The following is a 27,514-nucleotide window of genomic DNA, read 5'->3' as shown; positions in this document are numbered from 1 at the left end:
GTGTTTCCCCACCTCAACAAACAACCTGAATGCTTGCTTTGGCTGTTCCTTTGAGCACGACAGAAGCATGCATGGAAAAAAAATATGATTATTAGCAAATTAACAAAAGGAATACTTGCTTTTTAAAAAAAGAGGAAAATGGACATATTCGATTCCCTCCTCCCTTTGCACCGCTTATAATTCCAGGTCCTCCAACGTTATGTTCCAAATGACTTAAAATCAGGGCAGAAGATCCAGAGCAGATTTCTCACCCTTTCATAAATCCAGGCCTCTAGGAAGCATATCACTGGTTGTCCGTCCCCCCAGCTCAAGCCTAGCCTCCTATGCTCAGTACCGCAAGTGCAATGACCATCTAGGTAAATGGGCTATTATATATATATATATATATATATATATATATATATATATATATATATATATATATATATATATATATATATAATTTCCTTGTTTACAAAAGCACATGCACTGTCTCTTTCTTCAGGTACTGCAGTACAGTATAGGGCCCATTTAGGCTATTCCTACATGCATCCTTTTCAGCAGTGCTTCCTTCTCATTGGTGTTCTTTTCTGTGGTTCCTTACCGACTGCCCACTCCTGGCATGCTAAAAGCAACTACTAAAGGCATGCCTTGCTATTGAGGAAATCAGTGCCCTCAGTGTGGTGGGCCTTGTAATGGCTGAGGGTGTGATTACATAAGGACATTTACCGTATGTAAGAACCCTGCTGAATGATTCAAAGGCCATCTAGTCCAGCATCCTGTTCTCATAGTGGCCAGCCAGATGCTCATGATGGGAAGCCTGCAAACAGAACCCGAGTGCAACAGCAACTAGCAATTCCCAGCAACTGGGATGGAGGTAGTGATTGGTGGCCTTAGCATCTGACTAATCTGATCAAGTCTTACAAGTAGTTCAGGAATCAGGATACATTCCCGATTCAAGACAAATAAAACAAAGTGCTTCTTTACGCAGTAGTTAAACTATAGAATTCTTTACGCATAGTTAAACTATAGAATTCACTCCCACAGGAATTCTCACCCAAGAAAGCTTGTTTGACCCCCGCTTCGATGACATATTGGTCTGATATCCAGCCATGACCGTCTGCTTTTGAAATGCTTTTGATTTACACAATCACTTGATTATCTCATCCTTATCTGTACATTCCTTTGCAGCGCTGTTCTTGTCATTTGCTGCTGATTCTGTTGCTCTGTGTCTATTTATATATTCTTTGCAGGAGAGAAAGGCAGGATAAAAAATATTTTATTAATAAAATGTGTGCTTAGAATTGGTTTGATTTCAGTGCAGCTTGAGAGCTGTTCTGCCCTATTACACAGATTGATGTAGCTGGCAAGGATGGTAGATTCATGGGCTGTACCACTTCAGATTGCAGATGGGGATGTATGTATCACATTTTAAATACCGGTATTTCCCCTACAGAAAAAGCTCCCTGAATGTACTGTCTGAGCACTGTGATGAAAGGGACTTTGGTAAAGTTTTCACTTCGTTGAGAATATTTTCTACACACTGGAAGTTTCTTATGAGTCTCCTACCTGCAGTCTGAGGTCTTGCATATTGGAAAGCACATTCCCCCCCCCCTGTGTAATCTATAGATTCCCTTCAATAAAAAAGGGAAAACAATTAACAAACATTAGGGGATTTTAATCCAGGATGCCTGAAGTGTTGCGAGCAGCTGATTCAGAGTTCCATATCCTGAGTTGCTGCTGCTCACATAAGAACTGTTGCAATCTTTTAAGTATAAGCTATTACTTTAGCACTGTTCAAACAGTGCTCTCTGCTGGCCTTCCTGTAGGGACCTTTTGAAACATATTAGCCTTACACAAATGTACTGTGTGAAATCCTTTGTGTTTGTGATGTTGACATTGTGATCATAAAGATATAAATCCTTGTTACTAACATTTAAGCAGGGCTTTTTAAAGTTTACAGTGCCGTGAAAAAAATAGCTTGGGAAGTTTTAGGAATCGTTTCTCTGAGCATTAAGATTTGCTGAAGTTTCTCCTGCCTGAGAAGCTTAGATGACATAGTGTTGAATTAAAATATTCCCAAAGAGGTACAGTTTGGCTGTGCCTTGTCATATGCTCCACTGTAAACAAGAGGCTTTTAGGTGATATCCAGCTAAGTCATTTTCGGATTAGACCCATTGAAATGGTTACTAAAGTCTATTGATTTCAAGGGGGTCAACTCTAACTAATGTTGTTGACCCCACTCTGCATTTGTCTACGTTTTCAGAGACAAGAGAAAGATTGCTTCATTTTTATTGTTAACAGAAGAATACCACAATATCTGTTGTTTTTTATTTAATGTTATCATTTCTGCAGGATTGCTTGGTGAAATCAAGAGCACGTAACCATGATTAGTGCTGTTCATGGTTTGTTGCCTTAATCAGAGAGAGGCTGTGTTCACATGCAGTGCTAAACCATACTTCAGCACTATGTGTGATAGTGAGCTTCAAGCTTTTGTGTTCCTCTTCTCCCTTCCCCTCAAAATCCTGAGGCCTGCATGTCTAAACTGTTGTTTAACTTTATATATGAATCAGGCCATACAGCAAAGCTATGATTTAGCTCACTGCACTAAACAGTGCTTGTGTTGGGAGACACCAGTGGCATGTATTTGCTATCTTGAAACAGGCTGGAGAAGTGGCAAAAAGTGCCTTTGATGTGGCTTGCATGGTGCAGACATGTTGCTTAACCATGGTTAATGCAAACTTACTCCAAGCAGCAGTTTTCATCTTGGAGTTTTGCAGTCCTTGATCCTGGTTTTCATATTTAGATGCAACACTTAGCCATGGTGACGAAAAACAAACCAAAGTCACACGTTATGTATGAGTCTGAAGACCATGGGTCTTTACATTCCTTTTTTTACCATCAAGTGAGGAAGTTTTATAGCTAAGTTGGCTTTGTGAATGAATTTCCTTGAAATGTTTTTAGCTTTACTTATACATTTCTTGAAGCCACAGAGTAATTGACCGGCAATATTTGTGTTGGGGATGAGATTATTTCTGTATAGGTAGCCAAACATTTATTTCGTAGCAATCTCTGAGGAGCATGCCATAAACCCGTAAAAGGTTTACTTTACAACTTTTAGGTGTAAACTTGGCTTCCTTGAAGTCCATAGATAAGTGCATTGCTTTAGTCTATCAGTTTCAAAATGCTTTAAGTCAGTTTCTGAATGTCATCAAAGGGAAAAATGTAACTGGGTGTAAGCAGGAAATAAGAGACTTCGCTTGTTTTTACTTGTGGGGTGTAGCCAAGTGATCATATTGTTGTGCTGTTTTATGCAGTTTCCTGATAAACTGGCCAGTCTTCTTACACACTGTGTAAGCTGAATATAAAGCAGAGGATATAGATCTTATAATTATAGCTTCCCAATATATCAGGTTAAAAAATACGCATCGTCTTACAAGTGCATATGCATTCCACTTACAGCCTCATCCAAAAGTTATTGAAAATGTAACATTAAGAGCAAGGATAGCCAATGTGGTGGCTTCCTAATGCTGTTGGACTACAGTTCCCATAATCCCTGTCTATTGGCCATTCTGGTTGGGGCTGACTGGAGTTGCAGTCCAACACCTTCTGGAGGGCACTCTGTTCGTGGCCCCTCATTTGGAGGTTTAGACTGAGGTCAGGTGTGGTGAACCTTTGGCCCTCCAGATCTTGCTCAACCACAAGCCCCACTGACCCTGGCCTTTGTCCGTGCTTGCTAGGATTCATGGAAATTATTATTATTTTTTAATTGCAAAATAGTTTATTTATAAACTGTTCGACAAAGATATACAATAAATATTCCAACTGCAAATCATAATAAAAACTTAAAAATAACATTGTCACTTATTGTCATCAATTTGTTGGGTTATTATTCCATTCCTTTCTATTTACAAAAAGCAAATCTACATTGATTTAAATGATGTTAACCGAACATATCCTTTCAACAATCCATATATACATGACACACAAAGGAAAAGAAAAAACAAAAAAACCAGGAAGTGAAGAAAAAAAAATCAAAATCATGGAAATTAAGAACATAAGATGCACCTGTTGGATCAGGCCAATGGCCCACCTAGTCCAGCATCCTATTCGCACAGTGGCCGGCCAGATGCCTTGTGGGAAACCCTCAAACAAGAACTGAGCACAAGAGTACTCTCCCTTCCTTCAGTTTCCAGAAACTGGTATTCAGAAGCATCACTGCCTCTGATGGTGGAGGCAAGGAATAGCTATCATGGCCACCCAAGTTGGTGGCCATCACTGCCTCCTGTGGAAGTGAGTTCCATAGTTTTAACTATGCACTGCATGAAGAAGTACTTTCTTTTATTTGTCCCGAATCTTCCTCCATTCAGCTGTCCATGAGTTCTAGTGTTATGAGAGAGGGAGAAAAAACATTTCTGTCCACTTTCTCCATGCCATGCATAGTTTAATAAACTTCTATCATGTTTGACTTTTCTCTAAACAGCCTTTCACAGGGAAGTCATTCCACCCCCTTGATATTATTGGTTGCCCTTTTCTGCACCTTTCCCACTTCTACAAAACACTTTTTGAAGGAAGGTGATCAGAACTTTACACAATGTTCCATTTGTGGGAGCACCATAATTTGTATAATGGCATTATGATATTGCCAGTTTTATTTTCAGTTCATTTTTCAATGATCCCTAGTAGGGAATTTACCTTTCACTGTCAGCTCAGACCCTACAAGTTGTACTTCGGCAACACCTGGAGGGCCAAAGCTTCCTCACTTCTGTTAGGTTAATGCACCTTTAACTAGAGTGGAAGAACTGCATATTCTGAAGGAGATCTGCATTCCCACATTATGATTACATATCTAAAGACTGAGTTATGAATTAGGAAGCTTTCCCCTCCACTCATTCTGAATCTTGCCCCAGCTGATTTACCTAGCCGCAATGTAGATATATTTATACCTTACAATGTTGTTTTTAAGTATGAAAGAAAGTTTGAAAATCACTGGCAATGCAGGATTTGGTGGAAGAATAAGGCTATTGCTTTGAAAGAGAAAATAAGAACATTTTTCATCACTAGGCACCTGTTGAATACAAGAGGATTGGTATTATTTTCATACCTACTAATGAGATCCTACAGTAATAGAAGCTGCTGTCAAACTAGTTTAGGGTGTTCCTTGCCTTGTCTAGTCTTGCTGACTTACTGTTTTTTGTAATACCTTTGCTGAACAGGAAGAGTCGCAAGAGGCTTGCCTGCAGCTGCTGGAGAATGGCACGTAGGGATTTTTTAATGGTTGTGGTTGTGAAATAGAAATGGAGCCTGTCTCCTTTTCTAAGATTCTTACACGAAGGCAACAATGCCTGTTACAAATTCGTAAGACGTTCGAGAGCAATGCAAGTTTTAATAACAACACATACAAATAAATGTAAGGCTTCTTTTGAAGATAGGTTTCAAGTGTTGCACTGATAAGAATCAAGTGTTAGGTTCAAAGTGCTGCCCACACAGTACTTCACTCTTTCCCAACCTGGAACTTTCCAAACATTGTTGCACTACACTTCCCCCCACCCCCCCACCCCAAGCTCCAGCCTGCATGAAGGAATGAAGGAAGTTGTAGTCTACAACATATGGAGGGTGGCCTATGGAAGATCTTCCAGCAGGGAATAAAATTCTGTTAGTTAGTCAGCATCACTACCTGTTTTCCAGAAGGATAATTGTGGTTTGTGATTTGAGGATTCTGCATTTTCATCCTCTGATCAGTGGCCCTCTCCAGGGAAAAGGGGAATTGGTGCACTTCTGTCATGGCACCTGGTTTAACCTTTCAGCCAACACTGCTTGTGTATATCTACAAGTGTGCTGGTGCCGCTGGCGGAGGAAGAGGAGTGTGTGGGGAGCACACTGCCCCTGGCAGTGCAATCCCGGTGGGGTGCCATTGTGGCTGCCCCCCCCACGCTTGGCGCCATGCCGCTGTGGGAGGTGCGCCAGCCCTGCCCCAGCCTGCTCTCCACCCCTGGTGCCAGAGCATGAAGCTCCACCACTGGCTGGTGCAAGACAATACCGCAAAACTTTGCAGGTTCTCCAGTAGATATCAACAAATAACTGAATGCCTTGCTGAAAGTGCAAATACTACCTTGTTGTGGTCCTCACCTCTATTTCTCTGCCAGTATTTTCATTATGCTTATGGAATATTTAGGACTTTCTTGTAGCAGTTGAGGTATATTGTACAACAGAATAATAACCGCCTTTTGGATGTCACTCCCAAGTTTAATGGTGACATTGAAGTTCACCCAACTGGAGATTCCTGTCTTGCTTTTCCCCCTGATCTTCCTAATATTTGATTGCTGTGTAATGGGGTAAAGCAGGAACTGACGTTGCAGAAAAAGTTGTGTTTGCTAGTAATCATTTAATATCAGCTCCATTGTCACTGTAGGTAGCTGGGCATGGAGGAAGCTGACGTGTGAATCTCAGCCTTACTGTACTGGAGCCAGAGTTAGAAATAGAGGAAGCTGACTTACACTGTGTCCGAGCCGCTGGTCCACCTAGCTTAGTACCGGTACTGTCTATGCTAACTGACAGTGACTCTCCAAGGTTTCATTCAGGCAGGATTCTCTCCCATCCCTACCTGGAGATGCCAGGAATTCTACTTGGGACATTATATTTACAAGAGTTATGGCTCTTTCTCAGACTGGATAGAGAACTTAGGGCAAATGCACTGTTAGGGTCAGTCAAAAGGCAAAAGTCAGTTTCCAGAGGCTTTCAAATATGGAACTTCTTTATGCTGAGTAGGTCTTGTGCCACTGAGTGACATCTGTGGCGGAATAATGCCTGCTGATGATTCAGGTTCATCATGGGCTAACCTATCACTCCCATTTTAGGTAGGTGTTCCCTGGGAGGCGGAGCTAGGTGGCATTCTAAAAGGAGGGGGAACAACCGTTAAAAGGCAGTTGGGGGTTTGGCAGTTGGGGGTGGAGGATTAGAGAGAGAAAATGCGAGGTTAGGCTTTGGGGAATGGGAGGAAAGGTCATTACCATTACTAAAGGGATGCAGGAAATATTATAACAAAACTGAATTACATGAGAAGATTTGTACCAGTAATAACCCAAGACATCCATGTTTTCAAGTTACCTAATAAAGTTAAATGTGCTTAAATGTTCGCTGACTGTGGCAGTGGATCAGTAACTTAAGAGGTGTGACTAAGAGGAGAGAACAAAGCTTTCCTGAGGAAGAGGAAACTGTTTGCTTATTCTCCTGTCATACAGAGGGCTGGACAGTGAAGCCAAGTGTGCCACTTATTTGCCTAAAGGGGAGGCAAACTGCAGTAGTTGGGAACCCTGGTAGGGAGATCCCTTAGGTGGCAAAAGGTTTTCAACCGTAGAGCCCTGAGGTACCCCAGAGACAACTCCCATATGAACACTGAAGGATTCATCCTAGTTGTCAGTGAAACTTAGGGAGAGTCACTGTTGGGGAAGTATTGAAGGGGAGGGAATAGGATCCCTCACAACATCTCCACTCTTCAATCCCTGTGACTAGAAATAGGCAGTGTTTTTCTAACCACGAGCTTTCTCGAGTAGAAGTGGACTCTAGTCCATAAAGGGTTTATGCCACAATAAAACTGTCAGTCTTGGCGCTGCTAGACTTCTTGTTCAACAAAAACATGTCGTGGGTAGTTCTACTTTGTGGATACTAAAAAATGAGGTTGTCACTTGGTAGTGTCAGGGAACCTGTCAGAGCCCAGCGGGGTGGTGGAAGGGCTCTGCGAGGCTGAAGGTTCCCAACACCACCAGAGCATCAGGGAGCGACAGGCAGGAAGAGAGCTCCGTGGGGAAGGGGCTGTGGGATGCTCCAGGTTCCCAGCACCGACCAAACGGCTCAAAGGAGGAGGGGGCAACAGCAGTTCTGTCGCCCCAATTGTGTAGAGGAATGAAACGCAGGGATGAGAGGAGGAGACTTGGGGCGCCCAAGTTCTTTTGTTGGGGGCGCTCTCGAAAAGCACCACTTCCAGGATCTGAGAGTGACTAAGACGGTCACAGACTTTTGAGCTCTGCAATGTATATAGTTGTACAATAAATCCTGTAAATAAGAGGATCCGGAGTGTGGACTCTTTACTCGTGAGAAGCCACTACAGAAACCTTACAGGTAGTTAGATAAGAGGCTAGGAGTCATCTAAGTTTTATTTATTATTTATTTAACAAGATTTATTCACTTGCTTAATCAGCAAAGATTAACAGTTTACGTAAAACAATAGGATGTATTCATTTTAAAAATACCGATAAAATCAAACAAAGTATAGACACATGCACTCCTTTCTCTCCCTCTTCCTCTCCCTCTCCCTCCCCCCCCACACCAGTTTTAAAACAAATGTATATGATGAAATTATATTTGCAAATCCTTATGTTGACTCTGGTTATTTTTATTTCATGCACCACTATCAAGGTGTCAACTAATTGTGCTATATTTATATATATGCATAAGCCACATGCACACATAGTGCTGTTTTTATTCAAAACCTTCCTGCCCGTAGGTGGAATTAGCAGAGCTTCTATAAATATAAACTTTTGTGCAATGTATGAACTATGAAGGAGCAGCACAACCATGTCTTGGCTAATGAGATTAAAATAGGATAGTTTCACTTTCTAATGGGTTTTCTTTCTGAGCATGAAATCAAAGTGTGTCCTCCCTCTGCTAGTTGTGCTGCCAACAGTGATGTGATTGGGTGGGGAAAGTACTGGTATGCACTTAGTACCACTTAGCTTGTTAAGTAGCTTGCAGGATGTTGTTTTCAAACAGCAAAGAGAGGGAGTGTAGCAGCAAAGCAATGGGCAGGGCAAGAACATGAAAACACCCAGTATGTAGATTTTGATGAAAAAAGAAAGGAAGGTGAAAATACAGAAAACTTTAGTGACTTCCATTAAAGAGTAGCCTTGTCAATATTTTTTTCCCCTGCACTATGCTGGCAGCAGCATAATTGACCTAATAATTATTTGGGATATATTTTCCTCCAGCAGATTTCACACTTCCTTTCAACAGTTACCGGTACTTTTAACCCTGGGTAACTCTACATTTTATTTATTGTGTAGAACTTTGGGTTTGCCACCAAATGTACGCTTAATAAAAATGCAGTTTTTTAACAGGTGTACTGGTACAATTATATTTTCAAACATCTGGTTGTCATCATTCACACTCCTGGTTGGTGTATGATTAAGAACAAAGGTTAGGTTCCCATATTTTAAAAGTGTGTGGATTCACTCTTCAGAGTCGTGTGGAACAGGATAATGCCAGTGAGGCAGAAAACTGTTTTAGTCTGCTGCATAGGTTCTGTATAGATTCTGCTAGATATTTTGAAATATAACTTCCACCCCTCATTTTATATATTGCCTATTTGTTGATGATCTACATTACAAGAACTAAGAGTTCTACTACTCATTTATCCACCTCAGGGGACCTGGTGACTTCCCACTTGCAGATTGCTGTGCTTGACTGACATTACATGCATAAATTCTCACTGTTAAATTTCAGTGACCTGAAAGGGCTGAGGGAATAGAACCATTGGAAATGGTGATCCATGGCATGCAAATCAAGCATGCAACTTCCACATGCTTTACATCATACAAAAGGCCCCAAGATCAACCCCAGGTATCTGCATGTAAGGCCAAAATGTCTCCTGCCTGAAATTCTGGAACAGTGCTGCCAGTCAGTGTTGACAGTACTGAGCTAGTTTGGACCAATAGTCTGACTCAGTATAGGGTTGCTTCCTTTGTTCCTATGTATCATTGGGAAGCAGGGAATGGAAGAGTTACAAGCATTCTTGAAACCTTTCAGTAAACAATAAATAACAAGAATTGCTGGTTGTGACTGTGACAACATGTTCAGAAACTTTTGAACATGGAATTGGGAAAAAGATGAAATTATTCTAACAGCTTTCAAGCGGCAATCTTCAACCAATCTTAATAGGAATTAAGTCCCCTGGAAATGAATGGAACTTCTTTGCAACTTAACATACTACCATACATACCAGGAGAGTTTGTAGCTTAACTGTCACGGTTGCAATCTGACTGTCAAGCAAGATAAAACTAGCAAACAGATGGATAGTTGGCACACAGCTTGTACGAAAACTGTTGCCATGAAAGCTGAAGATTAATTATACCCCTCCCATTGCAACTATATAGGAACATTTCTGGATTCATATGCTTCAAGATTAGGCCTCCTGGAACCTTAGTTGACCGAACGAGTTCAAAAGCTTCTTCTGTCTTAAACCAAAACAAATTCTGCCTATCCCTGATGCAGATCAGTGGAAAGCTGTGCAGGGCATGTCCTAATATTGGCTCCAGGTTTGTGATTAACTGTTCAAGAATGTTTTAGTTGCTCATTTGCTATAGTCTAACAATGCCCTTGGCTCAGTACCACCTGCTCTCTCCATGACAGAGTTTGCAATCTGATTCATCTAGGGTAAACAAAGCACACTTGGAATAAATGAACTGCAAACCAGAGAGAAGACTTGGGTCTCTGTCTACTCTACATTCCTTGCCCATGCTCTGGTCATCTCTTGTCTAGAAGAGATTACTGTACCTCCTGTCTCTTTGCTGTTTCTCCAGTAATGTTCTAACTTTCTTGGTTGATTTGGAAATGTATGTAAGGTTCTTTTTCTGTGTAAGGTCCTATGTAAGGTTCTTTTTCTGGCTTACTCCAGCAGCTAAGACCATGCAACTCTCCATTTTAACCTCTTCTGCTAGCTACCTGTCAGTCAGCATTGACTTCAAACTCCCTGTCCTTGGCTGCACTCCAAAATGAGTGTTTATATGTGGCTATAAGAGAGTCATTTGTGTAAGGGGAGATTCCTTTGTGCTGGTTCCCACCATCAAGTTGCTTCACCTCAACAAGGATATTGTTGAGTTAGAAATGGTTCAGAAAATGTCAACCAAAATGATCAAGGGGATGGAGTTACAGAATCACAGAATCATAGAGTTGGAAGAGACCACAAGGGCCATCCAGTCCAACCCCCTGCTAAGCAGGAAACACCATCAAAGCATTCCTGACAGGTGGCTGTCAAGCCTCCGCTTAAAGACCTCCAAAGAAGGAGACTCCACCACACTCCTTGGCAGCAAATTCCACTGTCGAACAGCTCTTACTGTCAGGAAGTTCTTCCTAATGAACTTTAGGTGGAATCTTCTTTCTTGTAGTTTGAATCCATTGCCCCGTGTCCGCTTCTCTGGAGCAGCAGAAAACAACCTTTCTCCCTCCTCTATATGACATCCTTTTATATATTTGAGTTGCAGTGAAGAAAGGCTGCAGCGTTTCAGACATTTTAGTTTAGAGAAAAAGTGAGTAAGAGGTGACATGATAGAAGTTTATGAAATCATGCATGGCATAGAGAAGGTGGATAGTGAAAAGTCCCACCCTCCATAACACTAGAATTCATGGACATCCAATGAAGCTTTTGTGCTGCACCTGTGGAACAGTGGCCTGTTGGAGTCAGAGGATTGGACCAGCTAGCCCTTCCCACGAACCATAAGGACTTAGCTGTGGCTCATTTCCAGGGAACAAGGCTATTTGTGGGGTGCAATGAGGGTGAGGGCACACCCCCATCAGTGATTGTTGCGGATGGTTTCAGTCCTGGGTGAGAGATTGGAGCAGCCAAGGTGGGTGGGCTGTGAGTTAACCTGGCTTCGAAGTGAGAGATGGATTGATGGGGAGTTGCATCTGTGATGAGAGCATGAATGAAGGTCACAAATGTGAAGTATTTGATGATTCTGCTATTTCATATTGCCCTGTTGCATTCATTGCACTTCCTGGATCATTCTTTTATGTTAATATGCTGTTCACCACTTTGGGCCAAACAGCAGTAAACAAACAAACAAATATGGTGCTGATTTAGATGGACCAATAGTCTGAATACATAGAAGGCAAGTTGACATTTGGTTTTTCATTGGCAGAGAGATTTTGAGGAGGGGACACTTTCAAACAGGGCGTAGTTGTGGAGTTACCAACCATGGAATAATTTTTTGTTTATTATCCTTTTTTTTGGGTTTGCAGGATCCAAACTACTGGATACATGTGCATCGTCTGGAACATGGTGATGGGGGAATCCTTGACCGTGATGACATTCTCTGTGACGTCGCTGACGATAAAGACAGAGTGAGTATAAATGCTTGGAAGATTGTTCTATATAAGCACCCAGAAGCTTTCACTCATGGTACTCACTGTATAGCTAGAGTTCAAAAGGAAAGATGGGATGGAAAGGGCATTTTGCAAGGTTTGAAAGAAATAATTTTGGGATATGAAAGAAATCATTTCACATATTTATGGCAGTGCTAGTTCTAATTGCAAATCAGAGTGAGCCTTGGGTCATCAGACGGTGTATGACCACAAATCTCATAGTCCCCAGGCAGCATGGTCAATGTTCAGGAATGGGAGTTGCCATCCAACCAACCCCATCTGGGGGCCCAAGGTTGAGGAAATCTGGGATAGACTGTGGAAGACAAACAAAAATTTCCAGTATTGTCACTGTAGCACACTCAAGTAATTTAAATTAAGCAAGGAAGTATGCTTAGTTGAAACATGAGAGTGTTGCGTGTTAAGATCTTTTTACAGGCATAACAGTCCTAAAGACCCCGTGGAATGTTTCTCCTCCTTTAACAGGAATGTGGCCCTGGTCAGTAACTGGTTTTACTAGAAAAAGGTGGAGGCCCTTTCTCATACCTCAAAGTGGACTGAAAGCAAGTCTCATTGATACAGCCAACCGCTCCCTCCACACACCTCTCTTGACACCAAGACAGCCATTGGGAGGGGATGTGAGAAGTCAGATGACACACTCCAGCGGATAGATTGGGCTGTGAGGCCTCCATTTGTCAGTCCTTTATGTAATGAGGTGGAATAAGCTTCCAAAAAGGGGGGTGGCTTTTACATTTGTAAATAATAATAATAATAATTATTATTATTATTATTTATTTGTACCCCGCCCATCTGGCTGAGTTTCCCCAGCCACTCTGGGCAGCTCCCAAACGAATGTTAAAACAAAAGGTAACTTGTCATTGCTCATGGTATCCCAAAGACTTGAGCATATTTGAGGTTTTGTTCTTCTAGGACAACTTTTAATACTGACACTGTGCGTGGGTGTTTTTATGTCAACAGTTTATGGCTCACAGCTCTTGACTGCTGCATTAAACAGGCAACCTCACTACTGTATTACAACAGTAAACGCTATTGTGTCTGTGTCAGTGGGTGAGATACCTGTCCAACACCTGAATATGATCTCCTCCTCCCCACCCCCAACTCCTCATTCTCCCAAGTTCTCTTTCCTTTCTTGTGATGACAGTCTCTCAGTTTGTTGGCACTGTATTCATGGGGACATTGTAATCACTCACAGTGGTTGTAGAACTGCTGGATTGCCTTGAATTGGTCATTTGAGTCTCCTTGCTTGTTTCTGCCAAATGCTTCTGCCCATAGGGTTTGCCAACAGCATACCTTTCCACACCCACTTGGAGTATAGCTGGCTTTTGATGCTTAGCCTTTCTTTCCCTTTGTCATGAATGGTTTTCATTGTACATTGTTGAACCTTCTCTATTTATAGCTCAGTCAACTTGGTATTGTGTCCTCTGGCCTGGCACGCTCTCAGGCGGGGTATTTGAACATGTGCTTTTGAGGATCTGTTTAAAGGCTGCTGCATGTAAAAGTTGCAGTCCTACATGAGCAGGGACTCATTTTCTCTCTCCCCCACCCCAAAGGGGAATGCTTGGCCCAGAATGGTTTCTTGCTGTCTTTATGTTCAACTCAGAATGCCTTTCAATTCTCCTAGTGCTGGGCTCAGAATAGTTTTCGGTTGTCTTCCAGTGAATAGAGTAAGCTGGAGAAGGGGGCAGAGTTCTCTGGTCACAGCTCCTGATATCTGGTCCTGTTATTTTGCTGCAGTTGTTTTCAGTAAATGGAAGGGGAGTTGATAATGACAGCCCACCAAGATCCATGAGAAAGTTCAAGCAGATTAGAAAAGAGAGAGACCCACATATATCTAGCATAACCTTGAACCTTCCTTTGGGAAAAGATGGGCTATGCATTCATTCAAGTAAGGAGCAAAACACGATAACCTCCCGTCTGTCTTTGTATGAACAAAGCCAGATTTTCATTTCCTTATAACATTTTGTAAGCTGGTCACAGGTTGTTGTATTGAATTAAGTTCTACTCAGAGTAGACCCATTAAAATTAATGAACCTAAGTCATGTCCATGAACTTCAGTGTGTCTACTCGAGAACTGAATTCCACCTGATAGTCTAGGACCTGGTTGTGAGGTATTGGATTTTCTCTAGCCCTTGTGCCATCATAGGCCTTCAGCCATTCTCCCATGTACAGAAAGTTTTATAGCACTAAACTGTAGAAATGTTTTTATATTGGTTTTATGTCATATCCACACTAGCATAACCTTTTGAGGGCCTTTCTGGAAGGTCAGACTCCTCGACTATCAGTTGCCCATTGAATTCAGATTTGCTTTCATGTTGCCAGATCAGGTAAAGCATAGCTGATCTTTGTACGGTGCAAACATTTCCTAATAGTTGTCTCTCTCTCTGTTGTAGATACGGAAGGGATACATTTTCCTAAAGATTTGGTGTGTGTTTTAAAACAATGTTATTATTTCACCAGTGTTTAAAATTAGTGTTTCTATTGCTACATTCATGTTTGAACTGTAAAAAGAATCTGAAGAAGTGTGCATGCACACGAAAGCTCATACCAAGAACAAACTTAGTTGGTCTCTAAGGTGCTACTGGAAGGAATTTTTTTATTTTTTATTTTGTTTTGACTATGAAAAGAATGACTATGACTATGAAAGAGTAAGTTGAGGATGTGGTTGAACAAAGTGTCCCCTCCTCCCCAAAATAGTCTGTGGCAAAGTAGCTTGCACAGGCATCTTAGACATTGTTATATCATTTATACCATATATGACATTGTTATATCATTTATGTTATGAGAAGTTTGAAGTTATTTTTCATGGATTAGTAGTGAATTTTGGTGTTAAAGATTTAGTTAATACAAATCTTATTTTGCTGAGTTTATAGCTTAAATATTTTATATACAATGTCTGCTCTGAAATCGTCCGGTCTCTTATGCCTAATAATTGAATTGAATTGAATTGAACATTGTGCTGACATGGTGGAGGGGCTATAACTACAGAGCACCTGCAGTGCATGTAGGAAGTCCCAGGTTCAATCTCTAGTATCTACAATTAGGCTATTGAAACCCTGAAACCCTAGAGAGCCACTGCCTGTCATTGTGTAGGCAATATTGAGCTTGATGGGCCCAGTGACTTGATTCGGGCAGCTTCTTGAGTTCCTATGAGTGTTTGTGTGTGCTGTGAAAGAAACCTTAAAAGACAGATTTTAAATCTCTGAATAAATGAGCTTGAAAACTGTGTACAAATTCAGCATCACTTCAAGAGTCGCTTGGAGTTTATTCAAAACCACGATATTACAGGAAGCTCGGGTAAAATGTATACCGCAGATGAGGAAATCAGGCCAAGAAGATGGCCTTGTGGTTGACTAGCACAATCGAGGAAGCCATAATAGGCAAGAGCACTTCCTTTAAAAAGTAGAACTGCTTTCCCAAGAAAGGAAAATGAAAAAAGCTGCTCAAACTCTGGAAAAAGTGGTGCACGTTTTCACGCAAAAAACAATACTACATTCTAGAGCACAATATTGCTATCAATGTTAAACAAAGATCTATGAGGGAGGAACTGAATTATTAGATAATAGATGGGAGGGCATTGTAGTTTTTTTTAAAGAGTCCTGGGAATAGTAGCTCAGTGAGGTGAAAACTACAGTTCCCGTGATTCTTTGGGGGAGCCATGTTCTTTAAATATATGGTGTGGATGTGACCTCAGCCTTCATTCTGGAAGATGTCAGGGAGGTCCCTCCCCTGCACCTTGGGACGTTATCTGAGGACAAGATATGACATTCTGTGGCTAATTGACAAATTATTAAAGTCACTAGGTCTGGACTGCATTCAGTTGCGAGTTCTTAAAGAACTTTAAATGTGAAACTTCTGATATTCTAAACAGAAATAGGTGACTTGCCTCTACAGTTTTCTGCCTTAACAGAGGGTTGGCGGGTAGCTTAATATGCCATTATTTATTTATTTTAAAATTCCTTTATGATTTGATGGAAAATCTCCATTATAGGGTTCTAGCTGACTGAATTGTACTCGGTGAAGACATGTTGAAAGCAATGGATCTAAGTGATGTCTCTTAATTTCAGCAGGGTCTGCGCCCTACATACGACTAACATTGGGTACAACTCCGAATTACAGAGCGTTTAGTTGTGCTTGCTCAGCTGCCATTTTCTGTCGAAGTGACTGAAGAGGTCCCTTGGGTGGCTGCGCAGCTAATAAGGAGATGTGGCATAATGTAAAAATGCACCTTCCCTGATTTGGCACATGCTGTAAGACTTTGAAGGTGCTTGTGCAATGTGAGGCAGCAAGCCTTTCTCTACCTTCTCTGCGAGTGTGATGATTTGAATAGATATGGATATGTAGAGTAGGGAGATGGTGTGCTTTCTCCTGCTGGCATAAACATAAGTCAGTGCAAAGCCATATCAGATTTGTGCTGGCCTGTTTAGGAATTATTCTGCTGGTATGCGGGTGGTACTGATGGCAGAGTGTGTCCCTCCCTGCCATAATGCGCAATTATTTCAGCAATTATAATAATAATGCTATTTGTTACCACTCCCTCTCCCCTCACCCTGGTAAACCTTTACCTCTCTGATGCTTGAAAGAAGACTCTGGTAATAATTTTTTTAATGTTTTTTTTAATGAGCTGGTACATCATAAGGGCTAGGAGTTTGTGCTACAGGTAAAGAAGTTCGAATCTTAAATAGCCTACTGTTCAGAACTTAGCCAAATTTTAACATGATGATAACCAGACTTTCTGGCTTATTGCGATGGGCGATTGGCTGGCATGCATGAGCACACCAGTCATTCTCAATAAAGCACAATAAACCAGAAAGTCTGTCATACTGTTACATGCAAATGTGACTTCCCCCTCTCTCAGCTTTATCTCCCCCTGCACAATCTCTGTAATATGGGAATAATAGTTCTCATCTACTTAACAGGGTTGTTGTAAGAATTATAACCGGATAATGTATGTGAAGCACTTTGAACACTTCAAAGCACTGTAATGGAGAATAAACGTGTTTCCCATTTATCGGTGTAACAGCTCCCTTTGTGGTCAGTTGTGCTACTGTTGCTAGAGGCTGTCGGCTGTTCATTTCCTCACCTTTTGCTTATGAATATAATGATGTCAACTGTGTTTGCAGTCACCTGTTTTCCAGTGGAGAAGCATAAATTCCTTCGCTTGGCTTCCCATCCCTTAATATTCAGTCAGCATTTTTGCTCCCGTATAACTCTTCATCTCTTATTTATGCACTCGGGAGTGCCGAGATGCAAAGCAAGGCGATGAGGGGGTAAGAAAGCGGAGGTGTCTAGACCAGATTTCCACATCAGTACGTCAGTGTCTCTGCCCTTGATTTGTGAGGTTGTTTGTCCTGCCTTGGACTCCTGTTTTGCAAAACAGATTAGGGCACTATCTTCTTATTGTTGATTAGGCACATCCTCTGCAAAGACTTGAGAAAGGGACCCCAAGGAATTTTGTTGTGCGCTTTTGTTCTGAGAACTGGAGGTGGTGGGGACGAGAAGTTCATTTTAGTAGATCGGTGCTGAGCTGGAGTTCATAAAACATTCATTGCACAGAGCCATGTTAAGTGATCAAATTGCTGCTGAAATTTCCAGTGAGATAACGAATTGCTTTATGTGCAGAACCCCATTTTAAAGCTCTGCAAGGGTTCTTTATCCCTTTAATTAATGTCTGGCTGTTATTTGCCTGGCTGTAGAAAATGCAGGGTTTAAGCAGCTGAAGCACTGTGAGCGGGGCGATTGAAGGAAGTACAGTAAAGCAGCTGGAGATGAGGCTAGAGCATTTTACATATTGGTGGCCTGTTTTTTTTTTTTTTTTAATTTTCCTTGACCCTCTCAGACTTCTATTTACACAGATGCAAGTCCTGCTGAACTCAATCAGCAGGCAGTGATTGAGGTGAGCAAAAGAGAGCTGACCTCTTTTCCCCCTGTAGCCTCTATTAGGAATCTGATTCATAATGCCGTATGTAGCGTGTGCCATTTGTTTCTAAAGCTCCTCATTGTAAGTCTGAATTGCTTCTAAAACACAGTACAGTCATGCCATATGTGTTGATGACTGGGAGAGCAGAAGCTTTCATGGTCCAATCTGCTGCAGTGGTAATTGCTGTTTCAAATACATTTTGTAGCAATGTCGTGTTCTTCCACCAGTGTTGCCCAGCTGCTTAGTAGTGAGGGAGAGATCCTTTGCACATGCTCAGAGGCACCCATCTTTATTATGTCATGTGTTTGTGGGCTCCAGGATCAAACTGAACCCCGTGAGTTCAGTGTGATGATGATGATGATGATGATAATAATAATAATAATAATAATAATAATAATAATAATAATAATTTATTTATACCCTGCCCATCTGGCTGGGTTTCCCCAGCCACTCTGGGCGGCTTCCAAAAGAATGTTAAAATACAATAATACATTAAAAGCTTCCCTAAACAAGGTTATGCTAGAACAGGCAGAGGCAAACTTGGCCTCCAAATGTTTTGAGACTACAGTTCCCATCATCCCTGACCACTGGTCCTGTTAGCTAGGGATGATGGGAATTATAGTCCCAAAACATCTGGAGGGCTGAGTTTGTCTATGCCTGTGCTAGAAACTCAGTGGAGGCCTTCTTTGAATGTCCATCTATAGGGGAAGGGGTCATAGCTCAGTGGTTTCTGTGTTGCGTGAAGAAAGTCCCAGGTTTAATCCCTGGCATCTCCGGTTAGGACTGGAAATCCTGCCTGCATTCCTGGAGAACTGTTGCTCATCAGTGCGTAGAGCATACTGAGCTAGATGGACCAATGGCGTCTGCCTCTGTATAAGGCAACTTCCTTTGTTTGCATTATTCTCATCCATCCCAGGAATGTCTAATGAAGGATTTAGATATAGAATAGCAGGTGACCTGCTGGGGATGGAACACCTCTGAGGCCTAGATTTGCTATTTAATGTAAAGATGCTCCTGCATGCATTTCTTCCTGTTCATGCTGTCTGATATGCTCACATAGCTGTGTCCTGGTTTTACTTTCTCTCTCTGTTGTCTTCCCACATTCTTTCTGTAAAATTGTTCCTTCCTTGGAGCAGATATTTCTTTCTTTCTTGTGGTTATGTCATAAAGCATTGTGCTATTGCCATCATCATAATGTACGGTTATTTCAAATTAGAGCTGATGATTAGAGTGCTTTCAAGCAGCAAAGGCCATTTCATTACTTTAGAGCTGGAGTGCAGAACATTTTTCAACCCAAGGACTACTTTACCTCAAGTCCAGCCTTCTTGGGACTGCATATCGGTGGTGGGTGGAGCCAAAACAAAAATGGGTGGAGCCAAAGCCCGGTGGGTGGAGCTAAATCAGGCAATGCCACTCAGCATGTTCTAAATCATATGCAATACCCCCACATACATACACAATATACAGGATACATCTCTATATGCTTGCATAGTGTGACTGCATCCACATCTTACAGCACGTGGGATGCACAGTTTTCTATCATATTATGCTTTCGTCTCAAAAAGCCAACATGGTGCTCTTCAGACATTTTAACAACAACTCCCATCAGCCCCAGGCTGTGGCCAATGGTAAGAGGTGATGGGAGTTCTAGGACAAAAAACATATAGAGAGTACAATGTTAGCCACCCCACTCTAGTCAATAAGGCTGTTAGTGCCACTGTAGGCGCTGCCATCTGGAAATAGGTATGGCTTTGACTCATTAGGCTTTTGACTTGGTGCAATTATTTGGTGAAACAATAGGCATTTTAGAAATAATCTGTGTGCCAGTCATTAACTATGTTAGAAAAGAGATCTGCGAAATACAATGGTAAAACAGCTGTTTTATTTAAAGTGGCATTTGAAGCTGTGTTGGAGTCAGTTTTAAAAGGATGAAATGGGGAATGATGGCATTTGCACACTAGGTTTATGAGGGTGAGCTGCATCGATCCTAGGGTTACACAACTCCCCCGGCCCTCAGTATAGCCATAAAGTGTCTGGAAGCTGTCACTTACGTTTTAGACTAAGCACAGCTTGTGACATCTGAATTCAGACAAACTGTGGTTGGTTTTAACTATGGGGCGACGGAACGAACGGCGGCACGTGGGGTGACAAGCGGCAGCCCCTCCCACCACTCCCACGCGCCGCCGCTCCGCTCCCTGCCCGCTGGGCTCAGGGAGCGGAGCCCGGGGGGAAAGGACAGGGGCAGGCCAGCGAGGGGAATGACACCCCCCTTGCTGGCCCAACCCCTCTCCTTTCCCCGGGACGGCTCCGCTCACGGAGCTCAGCGGGAGAGGGGCGGGCCAACTGGCCCGCGCGGAGGCGTTGTTCTGTGCGCATGCGTCATGACGTCATGCGCACGGAGCGACGCCCCGCCCCCATGGGTGCCGCTGGGCTTGCCGCCCCCGGCAGCCCAGCGGCTAGCTACGCCCCTGGCTGCATGTAATGCTTATGGTCTAGCGTTGCATATGAACTGGCTCAGTATCTCAGGAAATGTAGGTTTTTGATCGTTTTTCTGTCTGTCCTCTTGCAGTATAACCTGAATACAAGGTAGAAAACGTTGTTGTTGTTATTATTAGGTATTTCAAAGGTTGTGAAATTTTTGATGCTTGGAGGAATTCTGTTCAAAGGGAACTGAGCGTATCTTCACAAGTTCCTTTTTGCATAGTACGTGAGCCTCTTCAGGTGTGTTAGTCTCATTCAGAAAAACACCCAGAGGGGAGCAATGGGATTGACTGTGCAGTAGCTCCATCCCATACCACACTCGGTGAATTTGAGAAAACTGGGATTCTGAAACACATGGGGAGCCTCCATGAGTACAGATGACCCCCTACTTAAGATCATAAAAACATAAGAAGAGCCCTGCTGGACCTGACTAAGAGACCCATCTAGTTGAGCATGCTGCCAGAATGGAGTGCAGCAGTGCTCTTCCCACTGGAGATTCCCAGCAACTGGTATGCAGAGGCAAAATGCCTCCGAGAGTAAAAGTGGTGCAGAACCATCATGGCTTGTACTTCAGAAGTTTGCCTTTAAACTCATGAAGGGTGATGGGAATCATGATGGGGGATAGACCTAATGCAGCCACTCCCTTTGCCTGTCTTGCTTGTTTACTTACGGTAAATTAGAAGAAGAATATCTGAAGAAGGCTCTGGCTTGAAACAGTAGATAATAATAATAATAATAATAATAATAATAATAATAATAATAGCAGCACCAGTAGCAATTGTAATTTCTGATGAAACTAAACAAACACCTGAGGTTATCAAGTCTGACATTTGTCCAGTTTCTATAAGGTTATATATTTATTTAAAACAAATGATCTTAGGGACATTTTGCTTTTCTAAACCATACTTGAGAGGCTGTTGAGAACAGCAGATAGCTCCCTGTCATCCTGTTTACCAGGGTAAAGGAGGAGAAATCAGAAGCAGTTTATTATAGTTGGTCTGCAAACCAGATGTTGCATGCAGGCTGCCAGCATTTTGGCAAGAGTTCTCCTGGTTCAAAAGCAAAACCTCACACAAAAATGTGTTGTGGTTTCTGCCACCCTCAGTTAAAAGTGCCCCCAAGGAATACTAGGAAATACTTCTCTGCCTGTTTGGGTTTCCCCCCATGTTGGATGACTGTCTCAGGCTTCTTAAGATCATGGCAATTCTAGACCTTCTGCTGTTGCTGGCCATGTGGCTCATCAGAGCCTTATATTCCTAGAAACATTCCTTATGACCCACAAGGACAGGTTTTAACATGGCAGTGGGATCCCGTGCTTGCTGTATGTTGCAGAATATAAGTCTGCATCATGATTGATTTAGATGGGTTTTTGTTGCATAAGTTGGATAAATAAATGAGGCTACAAATACAGTTTCCTAAAAATGACTCCTACTTAGTAGGTTTTACTCCAAGTAAACATGTAGGAACGAGGGACCTGCCCCATACTGAGTTGGACCATTGGTTCATCTAGCTCAACATACTGACTAGCAGCACCTCTCCAGGGTTTCAGGCAGGGAACATTCTTAGCCCTGCCAGGAGATGCTAGGGATAAAACCTGGGACCTTCTCCATGCAAGGTCCCAGGTTCTTACTTCTGAGCTATGGTTCTTCCCTAAATAACAGTACAAAACAGAGGGGAGAGGTGCAAAAGACAAGCAAAAAATTAGAGGAGATAGGCTGCTAACATAGTTGTTTTACCGCTGCCACTGCTAATGATGAACTATTGGATAATGTTTCAGAGGGGTTTAACAGTAATGTTAGCATGTGTTTCTTAGGACTGAGCTTCCTGCTTGTTTAAGCAAACTGTAATGTAGGTGTGGACTAACTGGTAGTCCGTGTCTTAAACCAGAAGCACAGTATATGATTTGGATATGCAACACTTTTGTAGTCAATCACAGCATTTTATAGCTGAGCGATGATCTTCTGTGGCAATTCAGGTGAATTTACAAATCTAGGCCATGTTAGCATTAGCATACCCTGAACGCTGTCTCCTCTTTTCCATTCATTCAGTGACTCTGCCATTAATCCTTATCTTGTAAAGAGAGAAGAATGCAGTTATACTTTAAAGCTGTGAGTGTGTATAACAAATCATAGGCCTTTTATCTCTTGACATTTGGAGGGTTTACTATAACTCCTCACATGTGTCTCCTAGAAACAGTGAGATTTTTACTATGAAGCTCTCGTCCCCCACCTAGTTTTGGTTAAGGTGGTCCTTGGCAAAAGCCACATTGCCTGTAAATTGTTTTCACTTGTTTTATGTGCAATGGATCGCACACACACACACACACACACACACACAGGGGGGGAAATCTCATAACTCAGCACAGACCATGTTCTGTTTAAGGCAAGGCTAGTTCTCCTATTAGGAAAGCCTTATGTATTCTTCTTTACAGTCATTGGACCACGTGTGTAACTGATGGCACTTTTGAGTCGGAAACCCAGCCAGATGGGCGGAGTATAAATAATAAATTATTATTATGAATTTCTTATTATTATTTGCCTTCAGCAGAAGAACAGGTTGGGTCATGGGCTGGATCAGCTGTACCTATGAATATGTCTAAAGAGTTTCTTACACATTCCACAGAGGGAAACCTGGAAGGGCTCTGCAGCCAATTTCAGCTTTCTGATAAGTATACCATCTGATACATAGCTGTATGAAAAGGCAACGTGGCTATTAGGGAAGAGCTGTAGCTCAGTGTCAAAGTATCCTCCCTGCATGCAGAAGGTCATAGGTTCAATCCCTGGCAGCTGCAGGTTAGGTTGGGAGAGAACCCTGCAGAGCTGCTGCCATTGAATGATACTGAGCTAGATGGACCAACAGGTCTGACTCAAGATAAGGTAAAACAAAACAAAACAAAAAATTCCTTCCAGTAGCACCTTAGAGACCAACTAAGTTTGTTCTTGGTATGAGCTTTCGTGTGCATGCACACTTCTTCAGATACGCACACGAAAGCTCATACCAAGAACAAACTTAGTTGGTCTCTAAGGTGCTACTGGAAGGAATTTTTTATTTTATTTTGTTTTGACTATAGCAGACCAACACGGCTACCTACCTGAATCAAGATAAGGTAGCTTCCTGTGCCTTCAATTTCTTTTTTCATGCAAACGTTTCCTGCATCCATGCTTTGCAGATTTGGTGCATTCTTATAATATGTTAGCTAAGAAATGTAAACTATGAGCCTAAGCATCATTCCGAGTTTATGTACCATATGCTCATAAATGCAAGAGTTTGGGCTCAGGCATGCATACTTGATATCTCATTAAGCCGGCCGCCCTCGGCTCCCGGAGCCCCAGCTGGAGTGCTGGAAGGGCGCGCAAAGCCCTGCGCCACTCCAGCGGCACACCCGTCACCCCCCGCTTGCCCATCCCCCCTCCTGAGGGGCGGCCAGCGCGGGAGGGAGGCGGGCGGAGAGGCGGCACGCCGGGGGCGCCGAGGGATTGCCGCGCCACGGCAGCCGATCCCTCTAAGACGGCCCTGCTCACACATAACAATCAAGCATCATAATGTAATTACATAATCAAAAATACAGGACAGTGGGAACGATGGCAGATATTCCTGTCATTCTTCTCAGTTAACTTGTCTGCCTTGGTGTAATCTTGAAGCCCCAGGTGTTGTTGTTTTTAATCTCTACTGAGAAGCAACGTGCTTCATGAATGCTTGGTGGCTTCCAATTTTATATGCAGAGAATTCTCTTGCTTGTAGAAGAGAGAGCTGAAATTATTTTGAATGTACAGAGCTCCATTTGAGTTTCTGGATCCCAACCATTGCAAGCTGCTTTACTACTTTAGATCTTGTTGGATTGCATGCTGTCTATTTTTTAAAATCTGGTAGCTCCAGTCTGAATTTGCTTACAATGGCTTCCCACTAACACAGAGTCTGTGTCATTAATATGTTGCTGGTAACTTTCTGGCACATAATTCATAAGCTACTGTTCATGTGAGTCATAAGCTACTGTATAAATGAGAGGCTAAGCAAATTGGAGGCATCTCATGCTCAGAAACATACCACATCCTAGAGGGCCAATCCAAATGATATATTTAATTTTAAGACAAAATATATGTAAGGGGTTATATGCAAATTGAAATTTAATTAACATATATTTTATGGGAGGGCATGTTGCAACTTTGTTGTGGGCCTGTTGTTGTCTCAGCCTGATGCTGCCAAAATTGTACATACCCTGCAGGCCATGAGCTGTTGTTGTTAGTGTTTTGGTTAGGCTATCAAGCACATGATGGAAGCAACACTGGCACTTTTGGCACTGACAGGTCAGTTGTGTAACCCTTGCTAAGCCACATTTTTAGTTACAATTGGTTTTGTTGTTAAAAAAAAAAGAACCACAGTGATCAGTTGTGTGGGAGTAAGTGATGAAAAATAGGGTCAACTTAATTTCTCATTTTCTTTTCCAATTGAAACTTCTTTTTTTATATATTTTAGGAAGAAAGAGGGCTTCTGTTTCAACCTAGTATCTTTAGCCAGGTGGATGTTGATAGGCGGTAGATATGACAATTCCCCATATGTTAGGTGAGTGTTGCTACAAGGAACAGGCCTTTTCTGGACTGACACTCCAATCACTGTACTCAGGGCCGGCACGTCCATTACGGCGAACTAGGCAATTGCCAAGGGCGCCAAAATGAAAGGGGCGCTAGCTAGGCTTGGGCGGGGGGGGGGGCAGGACGGGCTAGCAGCAGCTTCTCCACTGTAGCGGAGAGGTGCTGCTTGCCCCCTACACCACCACCCCCGGCTCCCGCTAAAGCAGGCTTTGGCGGGGTGGGCAAGCAGCAGCTTCTCCGCTACAGCGGAGAAACTGCTGCTTGCCTCTCCACCATCCCCACCTCCTGCTAAAGCAGGCTTTGGTGGGGGGGCGGGCAGCGGTGGGGGGGGGGAGAACGTGGTCTGCCTAGGGCGCAAGAAACCCTAGCACCGGTCCTGACTGTACTATACTTCTTCACTGCTCATTATCTGTTCAGGCACCAGGAGAAGTCTGTCCTGTTCACCCAAGCCATCACCCTCCATTAAGCTGATCTGCTGTTTCTGGTTCACATGTCTTTAGGCTGTTTATGCTTGATTTGCTTTTCTTAGTGTTTTATATTGTTTTCAATTGCACTTGTAAGCTGCCTTGAGGACTACAGTGCTGGAGAGATGGGGTATAAACCTTTTAAAATAAACATTTCCAAGATGTTAAAATTGGCAGCTCTTAATTTCTGAGAAATTGAAAGCAGGCAGGCAAGGGATAAAATTACTCAGCATCTTTGGCCTGTGTGTGTGTGTGAGAGAGAGAGATGGTGGGAGCACATTTGAAATGTGGCTTCAGTGAAAGTTCTAATGTTTGGTTTTTCTCCGGAAACTCAACCCAGTTGATACAATGCAGCTTGTGCAATGAGTCTGTGCAAGGGAGGAGTTCCGAAGATGGCTTTGAACCCCAGTTGAGCTGCTTCACCTCCACCCTGTAGGTGCTGACACTACTTCCACACCCTTTTGGTTTGCATTAAGTTACCTTTCCTTCACCTTTGGTATGCTTCGGATGGATAAGCGCTGCGGCTTTACATCAGCATTGCATACTGCTTTTGGTATGAAAAATCTGCTCTGACTTCCCAGTGACAGCAACTCTTAGAAGAAAAGGTGTCACCATCTGAACACATGACAGCTGCTATCCGAGTGGCACCTGTTGGGCCAGGTTGCTTGCTTTCCTGTAAGACTGAAGGCATTCAACTCACCCGGAAAGCTGGAAGTGTCTGGAAGTTGCTTTCTGTGCGCTGCAGCTTGGGGGGGACCGAAGGCCTGGGTTTGGCGCTGGCATTTGTGGATTTAAATGGAAGACAAACCAAGGATGAAAATGAAAAAGAAATCTAAGTCATTTTCTTTTGACCGCCGAAGAGATTCGGTGAAAGTCAAGAGGAAGAGTAAATCTCTCCGCTTTAAGTCTGCTACCTTGGAAACCTGTAAAAGACAAGGGAACGACGGGCAGGTTGGTACAAGTTCATTTTGCATAGTTCCTAATCGCATGGTGTTAATGCAGTTCTTAATTTTCATTTACTCGGTGCAGTTCTACTCAACCCCCCCCCCCAAGCTGGTTGTCCTGCTTGCCCTTTTTATTTTTTGCATGATTTGTCTTTTTCCCATTTAGTGTAACTTTCCTTAATACTGAGTCCCCAGATATTGTTGGGCTACAACTCGCAGTACCCATGTGGCTGTCAGGGATGATGGGGGGTCCAGCAACATGTGGGGATACCAGGTAGGCGAAGGCTGAGCTAGAGCAGCCTTGTTTGTTTTCTGAGGACTTTGTGAGAGGGTGAGATGTGAGCTTTTATCTGCTTTTTAAGAGCACTCTTGTGGATGGTCATTACTCTGAACTAGATCCTTGGCTGTTTTGAAATCCAATTATTCAGGGTCTGGCTGTTTCCTCTGCTAATTACTTCTAGTCCCAATCAAACAGCAGTTCAAAACAGTCACAATCAGAAGTACCTTTCTGGGCACTTTCTGGTTTGGCTTTGCTGCTAGGCCTGGCAGGTCCTAATTTTCACGTGTGTTTTGTGAAATGATTAAAGAATTTAGAAAGCTTAAATGTTTGGCAGAGGTGTGTGCCCGGGTGTGTTTGTGTCACAGTGACCTTAAACTTTGCAAAGAAAGTTCATGAGTACTATGGGCAGAATGGCTCCTCGGAATTCAAATGCATTGTGTTAAATTGTGTGGAGCTGAACAAACAGAAAAAGTGTCCCTCACCTGTTCCAGAGGGACCAGTTTTCTTTTACCTGTTCTTATCCTGCTTTTCTCCCTTAGGCACAGGCATTGGTAAGAACTTTAAGGAAAATAAACACATGTTATAAACATGTCGGGAAGCATAAATGGTGGGGAGTTACTCTTAGCAGAAGAAAAGCAAAGGTAGGTGAGCAGATACAGGTAGCCATTACACAGGTGCCTTGTGATGTTATTGTAGCATGTAAATGG

The 27,514-nt window shown here is 42.6% G+C and overlaps 1 protein-coding gene across 3 annotated transcripts in view; it reads left to right on the top strand.

Annotated features, from left to right (window-relative positions):
* The window catches only part of PARD3 (par-3 family cell polarity regulator), a 624,867-nt gene that overhangs the window by 64,172 nt on the left and 533,181 nt on the right, over positions 1 to 27,514 (top strand). For all 3 annotated transcript variants that reach the window (XM_033166263.1, XM_033166261.1, XM_033166262.1), the window contains exon 2: positions 11,992 to 12,093. In XM_033166263.1, coding sequence (XP_033022154.1) covers positions 11,992 to 12,093 — 102 coding nt within the window. The remainder of the gene's footprint in view (positions 1 to 11,991; positions 12,094 to 27,514) is intronic.

This window comes from Lacerta agilis, chromosome 12 (genome assembly GCF_009819535.1).
Source record: "Lacerta agilis isolate rLacAgi1 chromosome 12, rLacAgi1.pri, whole genome shotgun sequence".
NCBI lineage: Eukaryota > Metazoa > Chordata > Lepidosauria > Squamata > Lacertidae > Lacerta > Lacerta agilis.
The sequence above is the reverse complement of the archived record's forward strand: the minus strand, read 5'-3'. Positions and strand labels throughout refer to the sequence as shown.